The 20,878-nt window shown below is 54.7% G+C and overlaps 1 protein-coding gene across 6 annotated transcripts in view; it reads left to right on the plus strand.

Moving 5' to 3' along the window:
- Positions 1-20,673, plus strand: part of ACOX3 (acyl-CoA oxidase 3, pristanoyl) — a 44,233-nt gene extending 23,560 nt beyond the window's left edge. For all 6 annotated transcript variants that reach the window (XM_080796248.1, XM_080796245.1, XM_080796250.1 and 3 more), the window contains 7 exons: positions 5,810-5,932; positions 6,100-6,213; positions 10,070-10,185; positions 13,758-13,932; positions 15,558-15,625; positions 17,601-17,687; positions 20,097-20,673. In XM_080796248.1, the coding sequence (XP_080652374.1) occupies positions 5,810-5,932; positions 6,100-6,213; positions 10,070-10,185; positions 13,758-13,932; positions 15,558-15,625; positions 17,601-17,687; positions 20,097-20,216 (803 nt within the window). In that variant the 3' untranslated portion in view covers positions 20,217-20,673. The remainder of the gene's footprint in view (positions 1-5,809; positions 5,933-6,099; positions 6,214-10,069; positions 10,186-13,757; positions 13,933-15,557; positions 15,626-17,600; positions 17,688-20,096) is intronic.
- The last annotated feature ends 205 nt before the right edge of the window (positions 20,674-20,878 follow it).

Raw genomic sequence — 20,878 nt, forward strand, 5'->3', positions numbered from 1 at the left:
TTTTGGTGAGAATTTTCGCATCTGTGTTCATCAAGGATATTGGTCTGTAATTCTCTTTTTTGGTGGGATCCTTGTCTGGTTTTGGGATCAAGGTGATGCTGGCCTCATAGAATGAGTTTGGAAGTTTTCCTTCCATTTCTATTTTTTGGAACAGTTTCAGGAGAATAGGAATTAATTCTTCTTTAAATGTTTGGTAGAATTCCCCTGGGAAGCCGTCTGGTCCTGGACTTTTGTTTGTTTGGAGATTTTTGATGACTGTTTCAATCTCCTTACTGGTTATGGGTCTGTTCAGGTTATCTATTTCTTCCTGGTTCAGTTGTGGTAGTTTATACATCTCTAGAAATGTATCCATTTCTTCCAGGTTGTCAAATTTGTTGCCATAGAGTTGCTCGTAGTATGTTCTTATAATTGTTTGTATTTCTTTGGTGTTGGTTGTGATCTCTCCTCTTTCATTCATGATTTTATTTATTTGCGTCCTTTCTCTTTTCTTTTTGATAAGTCTGGCCAGGGGCTTATCAATCTTATTAATTCTTTCAAAGAACCAGCTCCTAGTTTTGTTGATTTGTTCTATTGTTTTTTTAGTTTCTATTTCATTGATTTCTGCTCTGATCTTTATGATTTCTCTTCTCCTGCTGGGTTTGGGCTTTCTTTGTTGTTCTCTCTCCAGCTCCTTTAGGTGTAGGGTTAGGTTGTGTATTTGAGACCTTTCTTGTTTCTTGAGAAAGGCTTGCACTGCTATATATTTTCCTCTCAGGACTGCCTTTGTTGTGTCCCACAGATTTTGAACTGTTGTGTTTTCATTATCATTTGTTTCCATGAATTTTTTCAATTCTTCTTTAATTTCCTGGTTGACCCATTCATTTTTTAGAAGGATGCTGTTTAGTCTCCATGTATTTGCGTTCTTTCCAAATTTCCTCTTGTGATTGAGTTCGAGCTTCAGAGCATTGTGGTCTGAAAATATGCAGGGAATGATCTCGATCTTTTGGTACTGATTGAGACCTGATTTATGACCCAGGATGTGGTCTATTCTGGAGAATGTTCCATGTGCACTAGAGAAGAATGTATATTCTGTTGCTTTGGGATGGAATGTTCTGAATATATCTGTGATGTCCATTTGGTCCAGTGTGTCATTTAAGGCCTTTATTTCCTTGTTGATCTTTTGCTTAGATGATCTGTCCATTTCAGTGAGGGGAGTGTTAAAGTCCCCTGCTATTATTGTATTACTGTCGATGTATTTCTTTGATTTTGTTATTAATTGGTTTATATAGTTGGCTGCTCCCATGTTAGGGGCATAGATATTTAAGATTGTTAGATCTTCTTGTTGGACAGACCCTTTGAGTATGATATAGTGTCCTTCCTCATCTCTTATTCTAGTCTTTGGCTTAAAATCTAATTGATCTGATATAAGGATTGCCACCCCAGCTTTCTTCTGATGTCCATTAGCATGGTACATTGTTTTCCACCCCCTCACTTTAAATCTGGAGGTGTCTTCGGGTCTAAAATGAGTTTCTTGTAGGCAGCATATGGATGGGTTTTGTTTTTTTATCCATTCTGATACCCTGTGTCTTTTGATTGGGGCATTTAGCCCATTAACATTCAGGGTAACTATTGAGAGATATGAATTGAGTGCCATTGTATTGCCTGTAAGATGATTGTTACTGTATATTGTTTCTGTTTCTTTCTGATCTACTCCTTTTAGGGTCTCTCTTTGCTTAGAGGACCCCTTTCAATATTTCCTGTAGAGCTGGTTTGGTGTTTGCAAATTCTTTCAGCTTTTGTTTGTCCTGGAAGCTCTTTATCTCTCCTTCTATTTTCAATGATAGCCTAGCCGGATATAGTATTCTTGGCTGCATGTTTTTCTCGTTTAGTGCTCTGAATATATCATGCCAGTTCTTTCTGGCCTGCCAGGTCTCTGTGGATAGGTCCGCTGCCAATCTAATGTTTTTACCCTTGTATGTTACAGACTTCTTTTCCCGGGCTGCTTTCAGTATTTTCTCTTTGTCGCTAAGACTTGTAAATTTTACTATCAGGTGACGAGGTGTGGACCTATTTTTATTGATTTTGAGGGGCGTTCTTAGCATCTCCTGGATTTTGATGTTTGTTCCCTTTGCCATATTAGGGAAATTCTCTCCAATAATTGTCTCCAATATACCTTCTGCTCCCCTCTCTCTTTCTTCTTCTTCTGGAATCCCAATTATTCTAATGTTGTGTCGTCTTATGGTGTCACTTATCTCTCGAATCCTCTCCTCGTGTTCCAGTAGTTGTTTGTCTCTCTTTTGCTCAGCTTCTTTATTCTCTGTCATTTGGTCTTCTATGTCACTAATTCTTTCTTCTGCCTCATTTATCCTGGCAGTGAGAGCTTCCATTTTTGATTGCACCTCATGAATAGCTTTTTTGATTTCAACTTGGTTAGATTTTAGTTCTTTTATTTCTCCAGAAAGGGCTTTTATCTCTCCGGAGAGGGTTTCTCTAATATCTTCTATGCCTTTTTCGAGCCCGGCTAGAACCTTGAGAATTGTCATTCTGAACTCTAGATCTGTCATGCTACCTATGTCTGTATTGATTAGGTCTCCAGCCTTCGGTACGGCCTCTTGTTCTTTTTTTTGAGGTGAGTTTTTCCGCCTTGTCATTTTGTCCAGGTAGGATTTGCTTTCTCCTGCTGTGGAATTCCGCTGTTCTTGGTGACTGAAGTTGGTTTTGGATGGTTTCTTGTTGATCTTCTGGGGGAGGGGCCTGTTGTAGTGATTCTCAAGTGTCTTTGCCGCAGGCGGAATTGCACCGCCCTTGCCAGGGGCCGGGCTAAGTAATCCGCTCGGGTTCGCTTTCGGGAGCTTTTGTTCCCTGAGCGCTTTCCGTAGAGTTCCGGAGGACGGGAATGAAGATGGCGGCCTCCCAATCTCTCAGCCCGGAGGAGCCGAGAGCCCGGGGCTCCGCTCCTCAGTGCGCTCCCAGAGCAAAGCGCCCAATAGCCCCGCCTCCCTGGCTTGCGGTCGCGCCTCGAGGAAAGCAGTCAATTGTTGGAGCTGGAGAAAAGCGCCGGGTCGCTTTTGTCTCCGCGGCCTGCGGCCGCTCTCCGAGCCCACCCAGCCTGCGACCGGCACAAGGTAACCCCGGGCTTAGAGCTCACTCCTCGGCTTTGTCGCTATAGCCGGCTTCCCCGCTCTAATACCTGTGAGCTCTGCGGCACTCAGACACCCCCAGTCCTTCTGTGACCCCGCGGGTCCTGGGGTTATGCTGACCCCGCCTGGGTTTCCCCCCAGTTTAGCCTCTGGAGCGATGTCTCCCAGTGGAGCCGACTTTTAAAAGTCCGGGTTTTTTGCTCCGTCGCTCCGCCGCTTGCCTGGTGCCGGCCCCTCCCCCGGGGTCTATCTTCCCATCGCTTTGGATTCACTTCTCCGCAGGTCCTACCTTTCAGAAAGTGATCGATTTTCTGTTTCTGGGATTGTTGCTCTTCTTCTCTTCGATTTCCCGTTGGATTTATAGGTGTTCACAATGGTTAGATAAGCTATCTAGCTGATCTCCTGCTACCCGATGTCGTCTCAGCCTGCTACTTCTCCGCCATCTTGACTCCTCCTCTGGCCGGTAGGTTTTGAAGTGTGTGATGGTTTTCTGTCCACAGCCCTGCTTTTGGCTACTGCCTGCCGGCCAAAGTCGGCAATCGCCGGTTTTTGCGAATAAAGTTTTATCAGAATGTAACCACACCTATTCGTTCATGAATTTTCTGTGGCCGTATTCGCATGACACGCAGGGTCGAGTCATCTTTGTCAAGCCTAAAATGTTCACTGGCTGACTTTTCCCAAAGCAGCTTTGCCACCCCCCTGCCCTAGACAAAGGCCTCTACTCACTGCTGCCTCCTGTTCTCGGTCTCCTTTTCGGGGTAAGGGGAGGTAGGGAGGCTGTGTGATGGAGCCCGCCAGCCCCCCAGTGGAACGTAGATAATCTGAATCTGTTCGTTTTTGTTGTCACCCTTTGCTTAATGACTTGGCAGTAATCCGGCACCAAGCTTTGTCCCGCCGAAAAATTCTTCAACTTAGAAAAAGACAGTTGGTTTTCTTTGGCAGCGGCCCTTGTTTGGGCAGCTGGTGTGTGGTTAAGGGAGTGAGCAGCCGAGGGCCTGCGACCAAGTCCTCTGCCACCCACTGGCTGCACAGCCCGGCCAAGTAGCCAGCCTCACTGGGCCTCAGTTTCCTTGCCTGTAGCCTGGAGAGATTGTGGTGCATGACAATGAAGGTTCCCGCCATGGTCACATGAGTGAGCGCGTTAAGTGCTCCCTGCGGTGGTGGATGTGTGGCACGTGGCCAGTGGCTTCTATTGGTGGTTATCGTTGAAGCTTTTAGTATTGTTGTAGTTGCCGCTGTTATTTGCAAACGTCCTGTGTGCGAGTATTCAATAATCAGTAAAATCTAATTAGTCCAAGCAGATCAACACATGCGTTCCAAACAATGAAATTGGCAGAAACCTTGTTTTCAGTTAATGACCCCACAAGCATTTTAGGCTCTTGCCAACTTTGATCATCTCAGCGATGGTCTATGGACAATTACGTGTTTTCAGCGAGGACCTGCCCCAGGTGCTTGTCATGTCAGGGCCAGGAGTGGTCCCTTGGCTCCCACCATGTGGTGCCTCCCCATTACCCATGGACCAGCGGGTGACCATGCCTGCATCCGAGTCACTTACATGTCTCGTCCTCTGTGCAACGTTCCGTACTTTCTGTTTGTTGTCACAGCTCAGAGAGACGCAATAAATAGTTCGCTTTGTTGGGCTTTGAATAGAATAACGAATGGAGTCGGGCAGCCCCACAGATGACATAACCAACCGAGTCAGGGGTCGTGAGTACAAACGCTGGGCTGAAACCAGCAAGGCTGGGCTCAGTGGGGTAGATGTAATGGGCTGGTCTGGGTTTAATATCAATTGTGACCTGTTCCTTAGTGGTCATGCCTGGTTGTTTCAGTAGACTGGTCTGTGGCAGGGGGCAGTGGGTTGGGGGAAAATGATCAGCATGTCCCAGGTGACCACAAGCCCCAGGGCTGCTGCAGAATGTCTCACACCCTCTCTGGCTGTGCTTTCAGCAGTGTGAGCATGGGACTCCCATTCCTCTAACTCCTGGCTCATCCTGTCCCACCCAGTCTCCCATGTGGAGAACATTCTCCATCAGAGGAAGGAGACCCAGATAAGAGGGTCTAGAAGGCATACCTTATAAAAAATGTGAAGGAATCAGGGCCCTTCACTGGCAGGAGAGACGACAGAAGAAAACTAAGAGTTCTCTTGAGATATTTGAAAATTTTTTAAAGATTATTTATTTTGAGAGAGAGCACGCAAAAGCAAGAGGGGCAGAGGGAGAAGGAGAGACAATCCCAAGCAGACGCAGTTCTGAGCGTGGAGCCTGAGGTGGGGCTCAATCTCACAGCCTGAGATCGTGTCCTGAGCCAAAATCCAGGGTCCAACACTCGACCAATGGCACCACCCAGGCGCCCGAGATATTTGAAATTTCTTGTGTAAAAAGATGAACCCGCCACAGGGTAGGCAGGTGCCCTGCAGCTTGCGTCAGTGACCCCCATCCTGGGGATCTGGTGTTTGACCGCACGAAGCTCAGTGTCCACAGGGGAGAGGGACAAGTGGGTGACGTGGGGCGTTTCAGTGTTCCTGCTTGCCCGCACTATGGGGTCAGCGGCTGGAAGGACCAGCTGGGGGAGGCGTGGGTGGGACTGGGCAGCCTGGGAGTGCTGTGTCTCAGTGCTGGGGCTCCCGGGGAGTGGCGTGGGTCCTGCCCCCACATGCGCTGGAAGTGACAAGGTGCACGGCTTCCTTGTAGTGAACCGGCTGGGTGACCTCCGGAATGACAACGACCCTAACTGCACGTACGAAGGGGACAACAACATCCTGCTGCAGCAGACCAGCAGCTACCTGCTCAGCCTGCTGGCTCGCCACGTCCAAGGTGAGGCCCCCGCGCTCATGGGAGAGCAGCTGGCCCACACACGCTGGCCCCATGAGGCGGTCCCTGTGTCTGCAGGTGGATGTGCGTTCCGAAGCACGACTGACCAGCATCAGGGGCACCCGGCAGGGGGGGATGGGTGGTCACTCCAGGGCCTGATGTGCTCACAGATGGTGCTTGCATCGAGAGCCCTCTGAGGACGGTGGACTTTCTGGAAGCCTACCCTGACATCCTTGGCCGGAGGTTCACATGCTCGAGCGTCGACAGCTGCTTGGACTCTGCAGGTGAGCATACTGTCTCCCCGTTTGCCTCCCGCTGTGATCCCTCTGCCTGCTGTGCAGCAAGGTGGGCCGTGGTAGGCCCTGCATTCATCCAGATCCCCCCTCCTGGGTGTGGTGCTGAGTCAGGTGCTGACTCTCCCCAAGGGTGGAGAGGGAGGGGCTCTGGGTCCTGTCCCTGCCTCACTGGGCGGCTGGTCTCCAGCCTGCCAGTCGCCCCGAGACTGAGCTGTCTTCACAAGAACCCGGGGCCCTCCCACTCAGGGCCTTTGCACATGCCAACCTCACTGGCCTCACTTTTGTGGCCCCTGGCCTGTGGCACATTCACCCTTCTCAGCCCTGAGCAGGCTCAGCTCAGCGGCAGTCAGCACGGGGCTCTGTGCTCATCGTGCTTGGCCATGATCGTTGAGCGCGGACTGCTAACGCTGCCATGTATGCTGGGGGGTGGCAGGGGCCCCACTCCTCCCCCATGGGGTCTGTCTTCAGAGAGAAAAACGAGCGCTGGGCTGTGGGCAGCATGGGGTAAGCAAATGCCTTTTCAGTGCAGAATGTCCTCGCTCTGTGGACAGCGTGTGCTCTTACGCTGGCTGCCCCTTTGATCTGCAAGTCCTTGGGTGCGGCCTGGGGAGGCTAAGACGTGAGACCCAGGTTCCTGCTCTCATGCAGCTTTGCTGTCTAATGGGGGGGCGGGTCTGCTGTGGGGAGCAGGGGCTATGTGGCGGTGGCTGGCGCACTGGGGCGTGGTTAGCCAGGACGGCCTGTCTGGACTCTCAGTGACAGGGACACGCAGCCACTGGGGCCTGCTGGAGTGCCCCTGTCATCCAGGGCATGGGAAACCCTTGACTCGGAGCAAGAGAGCCACTCACTTACTTGGGTTTGTGTGTTCATTGTTTTGATCCACTTTTGGATGTTATTCTGGAGAAAAGGCCACTCCGGCCACTCTGGGAACAGAGGGACACAGGAGAAGAGGGTGCCCCGGATGGGGCGGCAGCAGTGGAGGAGGGGGGCTAGTGCTGCCAGGACCTGGGTGGGGCAGCTTGGGGGGATGGGGCTCGCTCAGGTGCTGGTCCCATCCTGGGGTCCCCTCCCTCTGCTCCTGCCCTAAGCCTGCACCCCCGCCTCCCCCAAGCACCTGCAGCCACAGCTGGAACATCACTCATCTCACTGCCGTCTGACCCATGAGCCCCGAGGGCATGTGCTTCACATGGGTTTCCATACCCCCTGGAGACTGCCCCTGCGGGCACGTGTCCCAGTGGGCCGGGCAGGAGCTGCCGTTGTACAGAGCCCCCCGGGGACCTGGCAGTGTGGGCCCCGCCGGGAGAGTGAGGCTGCACCCGGGAAGAGCCACTTCCACTCTGTCAGGCTCTCATGGGGACACGGGAGCTCACATCGTGGGGTGCTTTACGCTGTGCTGAGCTCTGCATCCATGCTCAGGAACCACTGGCTGCTGTGGTACACGCAACAACGCTCGCCCTCCTCTCCATCACGGAAGGCACCACAAGGATGTCCCTTGTTCCACCAAGTGCCTTTGTCATGGGAGAGGGGCACCTGGTCTGGATCAGGAGACCACAGAGCCAGCATCCCCTGGGGCCTGGAGGCCGAAAGCCCGTGGCCTCCCAGTGTCACCTGCCGTGGGTGCCAAGGGCACCCGCTTCACTCTACGCCCGGCCGCATACCCCACTCCCATCTTCCTGAGAGGAGACTGGGCCAGGTGGCGCCAGCGGTCGGAGCAAGACTAGAACTCAGGCTGGGCTGACGTCCCAGCTGCTTCCTCTGTCATCATCCTCTTCATCCCGGAAGCTTCTGCTCACAAGTGCTTTCTTTCTCGGTGGTCACCACAGTCTGTCACAGTTTTCTTGATGACAGCCCCCCGACAGGTCCTCACCCGCCTTTGTCAAGTGCCCATGGGACGCGGGACCCACCTGAAGGTCTATTTCAGATGGTTTCAAAGCACTCCAGCCAACCGTTGCTGCAGAAAACACTAGAAAATGAGCTCATGCTTCTCATAATATCAACCTAACCAGCATTTTTTCCCCTAAAACCATTAACCGCTGTAAACCAAAGAATAAACAAGCCGTCTGGCAGCTCCTGGCCGCATGGGGCGCTCTGCTCTGGCACCTCCCTCGTGGACACTATGCACGCGGACCCCATCTGTGCCGCGGCCGCAGGACACGGGCCAGGCCACGTCATCTGTTTTTCCTGTGAGTGCCCTGGTTTTTGCAAGATCCAACAAAGTGAAAACATCTTCTGGAGGGAAAAAAATAGAATAAGAACTCAAGCAGTGCAAGTGACACTGAATGCCGATGTCACTGTCCACGCAGACGAGGGAGCTGGTGGCACGGGGCTGGCCCCTTGTCTCTGGGGCCTGTGGTCCTCCCAGCCCACGTGTCAGCCCTGGCCTTCACCCGTGGGATCCGCCATAAGGACGATGTGAAATCTTCACAAGCCTCGCACTCTGTGGGACCAGAGATGGCAGCTCTTAGTACCACGCATAGCCTGTCGGGAAGGTCCGAGGGTTTTCCTTCAGGGGACGAATCGTTTATCTGGGGAGGGAGCGGAGGGCATGGTCCCTGTCTTCGGGTGTCTCTGGGATTCCTCCAATTATCACGCAGGCGTGCGTGCCGAGGACGGGCCTCACAGATGTTCCTGTGTGTTTGAGATCTGCACTGTCACTTGGCAACATGAGGCCCATTTGTTTTCCTCAAGTTGGCTGATTTGCAAAAACAGTCAACGATTGTGGTTCAGCATGTGTGGTGCTGATAGTTGTGTGCGTGTACAGGGCAGTGGGCTCAAGTCACATCCTGTTCCCTGGGGAACCTAGGCTCTGGAGTCGGCGTGACCTAGGGCTAGATAGTGAACCTTTCTGAGCCTCAGTTTCCCCTGTAGTACACGGAGGTGGGGATGTGGTCAGCCCCATGCAGAGCCTAGTAGGGCCTGGGCTATGGTTCACTCTTGCCAGGGGCTGGCTGCCAGGTGCCAGAGGCTGGCCCCCAGGTGCCTGGGAGGGCGCCACTCTGAGCACCCCTGCAGGCATGACATGTGCAGGGTGAGCTTAGCTGTTTCCCTGGCAGCCGGCTCCGTGGCAGGTCTTGCACCTTTGGAGGAGGTCATGTGGGGACATCTAGCCACACAGGAGCATGAGGGTGTGGGAACACAGACAGACAGCAGGCAACACCCAGACCTGGGCCATGCCAGCCAGGGAGCTGGGGCCAGTCGTCCCCGCCTTGCTTTTTTGGGCACACCAAGGTTGGAGAGCTCTGCTTTAGAGGGGGAGATCAGCCAGGAAATTGGCCCCGGGTGGAGGCAGCCTGGGAGAGGAGAGGGGCAGGGCGGAAGGCCAGGGAGGTGGTCGGCGGGGGCTGGCTGGCCTTGAGGGGCTCCCTGAAGCACCTAGGCGTCAGGGTGAAGAGGTGGGAGGACGCTGTGGGTTCAGGTGTCATTCGTGGTCTAGTGCCCTGTGGACACGGATGGGACCCAGGAACCCTAGGACTGGGAGATGGGGTAGGAGCGGCAGGTCTAGGGACCACTGGAATGCTATGGCAGTGACCCCTGGGGCATGTGGGAATCCATAGGGACACTGAGGGAACGCACCGTGTCCCGGCAGACGGACACGTGAGCACCAGCCAGAACTAGCAACCCTCCCAAACAAGGTGCTCTCCCCAAAGCTGGCTCTGCGGCCCCTGGGCCTCTGGGTGTCGCAATAGTGCAGAACATGGGGTGCCCTTCGAGTGCCTCCATGTCTGCATCTCACAGGCTCTTCCCCATGATGGCCCCGTGCTCACGAGCTGCCCGTCCTGGGGGAGTGCTCGCAGGCCGCGGGTGCTTCATTGTTACTTTCATTTTTCTGTTTTTTGTTTTGAAGTCCCCCTGGCGGCGTACGAGTGGTTGGTTTGTTATCTGCTCCGTGAGAGTTATCAGAAATTAACTCAGGAGAAAAGATCAGGAAGCAATGACTTTGAAGCAAGAAACAACAGTCAGGTATGTCTGTTTTGAAAATTGCTTTTTTAATTCGCTTGGAATTCCTGCGCTGCCATGGCCTCGGTGAGCCGCCTGTCGCGGTGGTGGCAGCCAAGCCCTCTGGCCCCTGTGACCTCAGGAGCGTGGCCACTCTGTGCCTTGGTGAGCTGCAGGGACCTTAAAGGATGGTGGGTGTTGTGTTCAGAATGTCTGATGGCATCTGGACGCCGCCGGAACCGTCACGGTGGGACCGGGGACACTGGGCCATGGGACCCCAGCCCTGGTCCCTCCCAGCCGACCAGCGGCTGCTTGGTGACTCACACTTGGTTCTCTCAGGACATTAACGCCCTTCTCAGGGAGACTGGGTGGGAATGGCCCCAGGATGGTTTTGGTTCTCAGGCTTGGACGGGGCTGCCTCCCACATTCCAGAACCCACCGTGGAAATGCAGCCCACTCTAAGATGCCTCCTGGCATCTGGATCTGGCCTGTTGTGACCCATACATCCTGTCTATCTGGAGTGATGGCTGTTGCTTGGGATAAAGGATAAAGGCAAGGATAAAGGAAACAGAAGTTTCTAGAACTGGTGTTGTTCCTTCTCCTCGGCCTGGTTTTGTGAGGCTCATCTCGTGCCCTCTGAGAACTCAGCATCCACATCTGCCCGTCTCCCCTGAATGAACTCCAGCCCTCCTGTTATGCTGTGATGGGTGGCCTCAGCACTGGGGTAGACGTGGCCAGGAGCGAAGCCAGTGGCGTCTCCCGGGACCTGCTGGACACACCTGCCCCAGGTGTGGAGGTGAGGGGACAGGATGGCATCTTGACTAGAAAGGCCTGAATGGAGAACTTGAACCCAGGCCTTACAGGAATTCAGCAGGAGACCCCGGTCAGTAAACTTGATTTCAGTGCCATGGTGACCAAAGTAGGGGGTATGATCTTCCAGAATGGCTGGGGCTGCCATAGCCTTAGTCCCTTGGACACTGATGGGAGTGGATTAACCTGTCCCATGTCACCCCCTTCCCTGCCTGTCAGGGAGTGGAAACTGGGGGCCTCCCTGGAGTCACAAGCCAAGGCCCCAAAGAGATGGAGGGCACAAGAGGCTCCCATTCCCACTGCGTCCAAATCCTGGAGAGCTGCCTGGAGGTGGCTGTGGGTCTTGGTGCCGTCCCTCTGTATCCCTGCCAGCTGGCCGTGCCCTGATGATGGACCTCAGGCAGGGGCTCAGCTGTTTTAGAAATAATTCCCCTTTAGACCTCTGTTAAAGCCCTCTGTGACAGCATTCAGTATGCTGCTCGACAGAAAAGGACGGGAGAGGCCAGCTGAGCTGGGATCTGGATCTTGGAGCCCGCTAAGAGCCAGCCCTGGGTCAGCTCTCATGGCCTGGGTTGGATGCTCACGTGCACCCTGGGAGAACACAGTCTCTTCCCATACGGTGTCCTGAGCAGCAACCCCAGGCACGAGAGGAAATACTCAGAGAATGTGCGGGTAGCCTCGGTGTGGGACAAGCCTTCTTGAGATGGGAAATCAGAAGCCGTAAAAGAGAGAAAGTGGTCAGATGTGACTGTGTAAACGCTCGTCATTTCTGTAAACAAAGTCAGGTGACAGGCTGCAGACTGGGGAAGCATGTGCAGCAGGACAAGCAGGGCATCCCGGCGGAGAAGGATCCCTGGCCAGGGAAACAGCCACCAGCACAGCGGTCGCTGAGCACATCCCGGGGACATGTGGGGGGAGGATGGTGTCCGGCGGGTTGTGGGGGCGTGAGCTGCTGTGTTCTCTGGAGCAGTCAGTGGCTGCTTGCGTGGAAATATGGAGTGAGCTGACTCTCACTTGGCGGGGGCGGGGCATTTATCCCCTGTCCCCTCCCCCCACCCCTGGAACAGCTGCCCCTTGCTCTGTGCCTCCTGCAAGCGGGCCACACACAGTAGGTTCTTTAAAAAGAAGAGAAATGTGTTTATTGCCTCTTTTGGCTGAGTAGTACCCTCCCATGTTCAGAGTAAGAATGTATAATAAGGTGGGCGGTGAGGCCCCGAACCCCCAGAGCCCCGTACTCCCTGTCTAGAGCTGTCAACCTTGGAAGGCAGATGCGCTGTGTTCTCCCTCCCCCCACCATACCCGGGGCTCCTGACATGGGTCATTTCCTGCTGTCTTCTCTGATGGATTGGGCAATCGGGGCCAAGAGAGATGCCCGGGGTCACCCAGCTCAGCTGTGCTGGGGCCAGCCTGGAACCCAGTGCCATCCCCAGGGCCTGGCCCTCTTCCCTGAACTGAGGTCTGAACATGGACACTGAGGAGTTTGTTTTCTGCCTGGAGTGTCGATGATTTGCTGATGTGCAGATATCCTCAGGAATTAGAGCACAGCAGGACCCAATAGCTGGATCTGATGGTTTAGGGCTTCGTGGGGGTGGGGGCTCATGGGAGGGGAAGGGGCTGGGAGTAGGGGCTGGCCCTCGAGGCTCTCTGCATGTGACCACCCTGCCCTCGAGCACTCACACTCCGCAAGCAGCAGTCCCAGGTTCGCGGCAGCTGCGGACAACTGACCCCAGGCCACGTTAGATCCCCCAAGGGGACAGGTTAACAGCTTGGTGCTGGAGGGTCAGCGGACTCCGCAGGAGCCTAAGGACAGGTCTGTGGCCTCACTGCCCGTCCCTGCCTGGCAGAGCCTCGGCTCCGTCCAGAGGCTCCGTCCAGACCCATCCGTGGGTCCTGTACGCTGTCCGCTGCTTGGCGACAACCCACATCTGCCCACAAAGACGTCCACCACACCCCTGAGTTCTGATAACCAGAGACGCCAGCCAGGGGCCGGTGTAGACATGGCTCCCGGACGCGCCACAGGACAGCCACGCGTGCTCGTCAGCGCAGGTCAGGCCCCACGTGCTCTCTTCTCATTAGAACAAATCCGGTAAAATGACACAGTAGAGACCGGAGAAGAAAACCTAATGAAGCTGCTGATACTCAGCGGGATCTAGGGGAACACGTGAGAAAGGAAACACTGGGACCAGAGGACCTGCCGTGGCCTCCTGTTCCCACAAACAGCAGGCATCAGAACTCCTGGAAATGCAGGCTGGCTGGGAACGGTCCGCGTCGGAACCGCAGGGAGCCGCCCTGACTTCGGACGGATACATGAGTGGGACAGAAGACGGGTTTCCTCCGTGGCCCAGGGAGGAGTGCAGCCATGCCTGGAGCGGCCGGGGGCTCGCAGAGCGCCCTCACTGTGTGTGCAGGTGCAGGAGAGGACTGTCATGTGCCCTCACACCTCCTGCGGCAGGGCCTGGCATGGTGTCCCTGGGCGTGTTGCATGGGGCCAAGCTGAGAGCAGTCATCAGGCTTGCCTAGGTCATGGAGTGCACAGACGTTGGCCTTGTCCTTCTCTCAGTTCTGGCCTTCCCCTGATGTTTGCGCACAGGTGATTCTCGTGCCCTGCCCCCTTTGTGCATGGCTTCCCTTGGTGTCATTGTCCCGCCAGGGGCCGTGCGCTGGAGCGCCTACCTTGGTCTGTGTTCCTGACAGTTTCTGCCCCTGCCCCCTGCCCCAGGCTGGAACTGTGGCCCTGGCTGTTGGCTCACAGGGGCTGGCGGCTCCGTGTTGTGTTCTGTTCTAAGGTGTACTACTGCCGTCCCCTGGCCCTGGCATTCCTGGAGCTCACTGTGGTGCGGCGGTTCCACGAGTACACACACCAGCCCACCATGCCGCCTGGGCTGCGGGCCGTGCTGGGCCGCCTCAGTGCCCTCTACGCCCTGTGGTCCCTGAGCCAGCACACAGCCCTGCTCTACCAAGGTGAGGCCCCTGCGGTGGGCACCTGCCTCCCCAGCCAGTCCCACCTGATCCTGCCCTGGATCCCAGCCACATCTTCTTCAGGAGGCCTGGCTTTCCTTCTGAGTCCTTCCCTCCACTGCTTTCCCTGAGCATTCCTCACGGGCTGGAGGAGCCTGGGGGCAGATGAAGATTCCAGATTCCATGGGAGGGAAAAAAAAGTGGTGTCAGGACAGGACAACATTTGCCTTTCATCCAGGGTCCCCTTGAAGTCTATTTCCTGTTCAGAGAATATTTCCAGGAGGCCCACGTTAGCCAGGCAGGGAGCTGGTCTATGGCAAGCTGAAGCCCATGCCTCCCAGCACATGGGGCCCAGATAGACACGAGCCCAAGCTGCTGGGAGGCACCCTCAGTAATGTCCAGCCTGAGGACCCAGGAGGGCTTCCTGAAGGAGGTGGTTTGGGGGCTGATTCCTGGCAGATTGGTGAAAAATGTGATAAGCTTGAATCTGTTTCCATTATTGTCCTTCTAAGGAATATCTTTAGACTGTTTTCCCTCATCTCCCCCAAAACACGTTAATGATATAGATGGACTGCATATCTGTTCACATCCTGTGTGTGTCTCTTGGCTTTCTGAAAAGTGAGACCATTTGTCCTACTCCCCTTGCCAAGAACCAGTTTCCCTGCTTAGGAATGGTGTTGCCCTGTGGAAGCGGTGAGAGCAAATGGCTAGATTTACAGGGGAGAGCAGGCTTCGAACCTAGGGAGTGGCAGTTTGCAAGACAGGGGACCAGACACTAAAAAGTGACAATTATGAGGGATGGACAGTTTCCTTCACAAAAATCTAACAAAAGATTCTGTAGCAAATGTGTGCTCAAATGCACAGGCCACAGCCTTGGGCCCCACGAGATGCCACGGCAAGCCTACTGTGGTGGTGTGATGGTGGAGGTGATGGTGGTGATGGTGGTGATGACGGTGATGGTGGTGATGGTGATGATGGTATGGTGATGGTGGTGATGTTGGTGATGGTGGTAATGGTGGTGATGATGGTGATGGTGGTAATGGTGGTGATGGTGGTGGTGATGATGGTGATGGTGGTGATGGTGGTGATGGTGATGGTGATGATGGTGGTGATGGCAGTGATGGTGATGGTGATGGTGATGATTGTGGTGATGATGATGGTGATGGTGGTGATGGTGATGATGAGGATGATGGTGATGGTGATGATGTAGATGGTGATGATGGTGGTGATGATGGTGATGGTGGTGATGATGATGGTCGTGATGGTGGTGGTGATGGTGATGATGATGGTGATGGTGATGATGATGGCGATGACGGTGATGCTAATGGCGATGATGGTGATGATGGTGGTGATGATGATGATGGTGGAGGTAAGAATGATGGTGATGATAGTGGTGGAGGTGGTAATGGTGGTGATAGTGGTGATGGTGGTGGTGGGGGTAGTGGTGGTTGAGGATGTCTCCTGGCCTGGCTGTGACCTCCTGGCACATGCACAGTGATGGGAAAGGGGTACGGGAACCTGGCCCTGGCTAGCATGTTCCTGCAGTGGGGAGAGCTCCTACAAAGCACCTGGGGGCTAAGGTGGACATAGGGTACCAGACCCCGTTGTAACCAGTACTGTGCTTACAGGTGGCTACTTCTCTGGTGAACGAGCTGGTAAAATGATCCAGAATGCCATCCTGGACCTGTGCTCAAAGGTGAGCTGCGATCAATCTTGTGTCGTCACAATTCCCCCACATTATGTGTAACTGCTGCAGGGTGACACACACCTTTGCTTTGCACACACGTGTGTCTATGCAATGCTGAGCAAGAACAGGAAGATGACAGAAAAATACGCCGATGTCAGGGGTCTTAGGCAAAGAGTCACTTTTAGGGATCATCTTAGAGTCCACACTCTGTAATACACTTTTCACAGCCGCCCGGGTAATTCTCTCAAGCTTCCCAAGGGATTCAGCCTCCAGCTTAAACTCATCTCATGGTATTTTTCCTGTGTGTGGGATTCTTTCATCTTTTTCACCCAGAAAGGTCATGTGGGCCAAACCCCGACTCTGTGCCCTCATGGTGCTCTGTCCAGGGAGCCTTTCTAGAGGGGCAGACATGGCCAGAGCTGTGCCATCCCATTGGTCACTGCAGCCCCCACAGCTGTTGGCCATGGACATGTGCCCGTGTGACCGAGGGTGTTTGTCTTTGATTTTTACCCACTTACACTTAAAAGGCCACGCATGCTGGTGCTGCCAGACTGGGTGACCATCCTTAGCAGAGTCATCTCTCCTCTCCATGGTGGGAAATCATTTTATCAGATATCTCAAATGACCAGCGACCTGCCACTTCCTTTCTCCCTCTCAGAAATCAGAGTCGATGTGGTTCCAGGCAGCCCCCGATTGGTTCTAAACTTCTCCCCAGACTCAGCTCGCCAGTGGCCATCCCTCGGTCTCCCGAGGTTCTGGGTCCGCGTGCATCCGTGACCACGCCACACCCATGTGTGGCCATGCGTACTTCCTGTCCAGTCAAATCCATGACTGGAGGGTTTCCTCGGTGTGTTCCCCTTGCTCTCAAACAACTGCATCTCGGGAACCTGCGCCTGCTGGCTGGGGCCCAGGCGGGCAGGTGCTTGCACGCACAGTCATGCAGCTGAAGCATCCTGTCCATCCGCCACCAGGGAGGCCCAGGTCCTTGCTGCCACTCCAGGGGTTCTGGCTCAGACAGGTGGAGGGGGCGGGGTGTCCCACAGTTTACTCATGCATCGTCTGTGGATGCATTGGTACGACCACGGCAGAGGTGGCCACTGAGCCAGACCATTTCCTGCCATCACATGGCAGGTGTGCTGGCCCCTGTCTGTACAAGGGCCTTGCTCTGCGGACTGTTCCATCTGAGGTGGGTGCGCTCGTTCATCAGGAGCCAAGGGGCAGAGGGCGCGTGGCTGCGGAGCAAGGGGCTGGGTACATTCACGAGCGGCACCCGAACCACAAGCTGTGCTCCCCCCTCTCTTGGGTGGACTCGCTTAGTCCTGGCTGGCCAGTTGCTTTCCCTCTGCGTCGCCAAAACTGTCCCATTCCAGGACTCCAGTTGGTGCACCTGGGGGCCACGTCACAATTATTTTAAGAAAAAATTCTTTTGCATTTCAAGAACATTCTTGGGAGTCTTCTTACATAAATTCCACGTGTCCTATTGAAGAACCACTTGCATGAGGGGATGGGGGCGTCCTCAAGCCACCATGCACCCAACAGCCCTCGTAACACGGCTTTCCCAGGTGCCTGTAAACACCAGCCCTGGCACATTTTTTTCTGGATGTGCGCTCCTCTGCTGGAATGGAAGCTGCCTGGATCAGGCGGATTCAGACACGAATCTGAGGACACTTGCCCCGTTAGTGAGCTGCTGAGCCGCTTTTATGAGCAGCTCCCTCCTTCTTGAGAAACAGTTAACACACTGGAAGTTGTGAGTGATTAGCAACATGGAGAAAATATTCAGACACACACCAGGGGAGTCTGTGATGCAGGCCAGCGGGAAGATAATGCATTAGTAACCGAGCCTCGCATGCGCCTGCTGGGGTTACCGTTGCTAGCGGGTCATTGCTAGTGGGTCGTAGCAACAAACGGCCAACGCTCTGTTTCTCAGCAGTCGCCATGGAGACTCCCGGGGGTTGCCAAGAGAATGAACTTTGTTTTCCCACAGCTGAAAGACGATGCGGTTGCCCTGGTGGACGTGATCGCCCCTCCCGACTTTGTCCTGAACTCACCGATTGGCAGAGCCGATGGCGAGGTGAGTCCCCCCAGGGCCGGGGGCTGCTGGTGGTTACTGCCAAGTGGAGATGATGGCATGGGCCAGGGATGTTGGCACTCTTGGGCAGCAGCGGAGGGAGCGGCCAGTAGCAGGGTTTGGTTTGGGGCGGGTTAGCTGCACCCCAGCCTACCTTTCTCCCAGATGTGGGCTGGCAGCCCCGCCCTCGCAGGCCCAGGGTGCTGGGGTCAGCACAGGCCCCTGCCGAGTGCCGGGCCCTCCAGCCGTCCCCCTGCTCTCATACTTCCCAGGGGCCCTTCCCAGCACTGGGTCTTCCTGATCTCTCACAGTGCTGGCTCCTGACCCTTTCCATCCACTGACCACTCACCCCTGGTACTTTTGCTTCCAGCAGTCCCCTCTTGGCTCCCCAATCTCCCTTGCCCCGCCATGCTCCATCCAGAATGACTGCTTCAAGTGATCTTCTGCCTCCTGCTGAGCCTCCCACCAACATCCCTCATCCCCACACCCCTAGCCTAGGCAGCCTGACCTCCAAGGTCATTTTATGCTGTGCTCCTCCTGCCCGCTGGACTCCAGCCTCACTGTCCCCCACTGTTCTTCAATGACAGCAGGCTTTCCCACCACAGGGCCTTTGCACCTGCTGTTCCCTCTGCCTGGAGCACTTCCATCCATTGCATCTAAGCAGAAGGCTGCCTCTCAGCTCTTCTCTGAGGCGGGTGCCCCCACTTCGTCCTGCCATCTCATCCTACAGTGCTCATTCCTGAGCCCGCTCCTGTCCCTACGCCGTGTCCTCAGCTCCTCCCAGCAGTGCACCCCCTACAGGCTGTTGAAGGCCATGGTCTTTGTGCGAAACACCTGCTTTCCACTTAGGCTCTGTTTCATTGGAGACTGAACGTGATGGGGCAGGAGCCCTCTGTGCGTGCTCAGGGGAACAGACTTCTTCCGGGCAGGGGGTAGGCACCCCGACCATGGCCAGGCTCAGGCCACACTTGGGCTTGGGATGGTGTACTGGGCCCTAGGGTGGGCAGGACAGAAGAAGTCCCCAGGCCGGCATGAGGACAGTATCATCCTTGGAGGCCCCTCCCACATGGTGACTGTTACACACATCCTTTGCCACGGAGAAACCCAACACCCAGGGAAGCCAGGTGGCCTGCCCACAGCTGCCCAGCCAGGAAGCAGCAGAGCCGGGATGTGGGTAGAGACCTACCACCTGGAGAGAAGACAGGAGACTGGACCTCAGTCCCCAGTGTGGTCAGGGCCCCAATGATCACCCACAGGAGGACATGCCAGTAAGGCTGCGGGAGGGGGGCTGGGCTGCCCATGGGGGCACTTACCAGGCTGCAGGTTGGCAGGCAACAAGAAGGACCTGGACACAGTGTCATGCGAGGCCCCGAGCCCCCGGGAGTGTTAGTGGGTACAGAAGGAGGCAGCTGACTCACTGGGCCCCTTGTGTGCCCTGTAGAGACAGCCCCACTCCAGGCAGGACAGTGGCTGGTGCGCAGGGGCCGTCCCTGTGCTGCGGGCTCCTTCTGGCTCTGGAGTCCACCGTGGACTCCTGAGGCCTCGCCTGGCAGGAAGGTATATATGGCACACAGTTTGACCAGGCGCTGCCGGGTGAGAAGTGCAATTTGTGGGAACATGCGGCTGCCAGAGGCTAAGACAGCCATTCCCTCAAGCATCAGGCTCCAAATTGTAATACGTAACCTGTGCAGAGAAAGTGGGCCCGAGTGTGCCTGGGGGGACCCAGGAGTGCACTCAGCAGGTGCAGGGATGCTGGCTTCTTCGAAGTAAGGAGACCCCGACTGGCTCAGTGGTCAATTGTGTGACTCTTGATCTCAGGTTGTGAGTTCAAGCCCCATGGCGGGTGTGGAGCCCACTTCAAAAAGAAAAAAAAAGTGGAATTTGTCAAGGCCAGCCAGGGACACAGGAGGCCCCTTCCCTGGCTCCGTGGACTGGAGACCTGCCAGCCTGGGTGCCGTGTTTGGGGTGGATAGAGAACCACAGTGATGCGCGTGGCCTTCCACCCATATAGACGCTACTCTGCTTTTCCCATGGGGCAGCCCAGTGGAAGGGTTCAATGTGAGCTGCTGGAGGATGTGGTCCACCAGCCTAGCTGCTGAGGGAGAAGGCACACAGAGCAGACAGCCAGCGCTCACCTGCGGAGCCCGTGTGGGCCTCCCCCTACAAGAGTCCCCAGAAAAAGGACGCATCCAAAGCTGTCATCATAAACTGTTTTAAAGTATTACATGTTTCCAGTTGTTTTCCATGAGGAAAAAAGATTGATGTAAATGAAATCATCTTAAAATTTTCTAAGAAGTGACAAGAGGATTTTCTGTGTTTTCAGCAAAAGCGTGTATAAGGGGCTCTGCAGCTCCCTCCTCGGCTCTGTGAGGAACCTTGTTTATTACCCATGTATGTGCTTATTTCTTGCAGCTCTATAAAAACCTCTGGACTGCCATCCTTCTGGAAAGCAGAGTGCTGGAGAGGCCATCGTGGTGGCCAGAGTTTTCCATCAGGAAGCCCCGCATGGGCAGTTTGAAATCAAAGCTATAGTCGCATCACACACTCAGCTGAATCTAAGTGAGCTGATCCTGCCGGAGAAGACGGTGACCTCAAATCCTAGTTCCAGATGATGCTGGAAACACTGCTGCTTTCTGAACACACCCGTGCTCGTCCTGCACTGGCCTCTCCCCACACCGCCCGGGGACGGCTCCCCCAACATGGTGCCGGGAGGACGCCTCCGCCAGATTTGCTGTGTGCAGAGAAAATCTGTGTGATCACCTCTCTTCCTGATGGTCTGTTTTTTTGGTAATTGGGACATCGCACATGCTGTGTTCACATGCCCGAGAGGAGGCCGCGTGCTCATAATCAGGGCATTTCTGGGCCGATGGTCTTCCGCCTCCTGAGATTTCTTACAAAGCTCTGCTTCACTAAGTGCTTAACGATGCCAATCTGATTCTTTGTTAACTGGTTTGACTTTATCATGTAATTAAATCCTATTTTAAGCTTACCTGAATGATGTACTTTGAGATTTCTAAGGAGAAGAAAATCCATTTTGTGGGGAAATCCAGGTTTCCACCAAGGAAACGTTTCCAAGGGAAATTAATGCGTCACACAGGTCTGGTCGGTTTAAGGTCCTGAGCTGCTGGCTGCATGCACGTTCCTTCGTTCTGGTTCGAGGCTCTGGTCCGGCTCTTCGGCCCTCGGCAGGATGC

This window comes from Martes martes (genome assembly GCF_963455335.1).
Source record: "Martes martes genome assembly, chromosome: 2".
NCBI classification, from domain to species: domain Eukaryota; kingdom Metazoa; phylum Chordata; class Mammalia; order Carnivora; family Mustelidae; genus Martes; species Martes martes.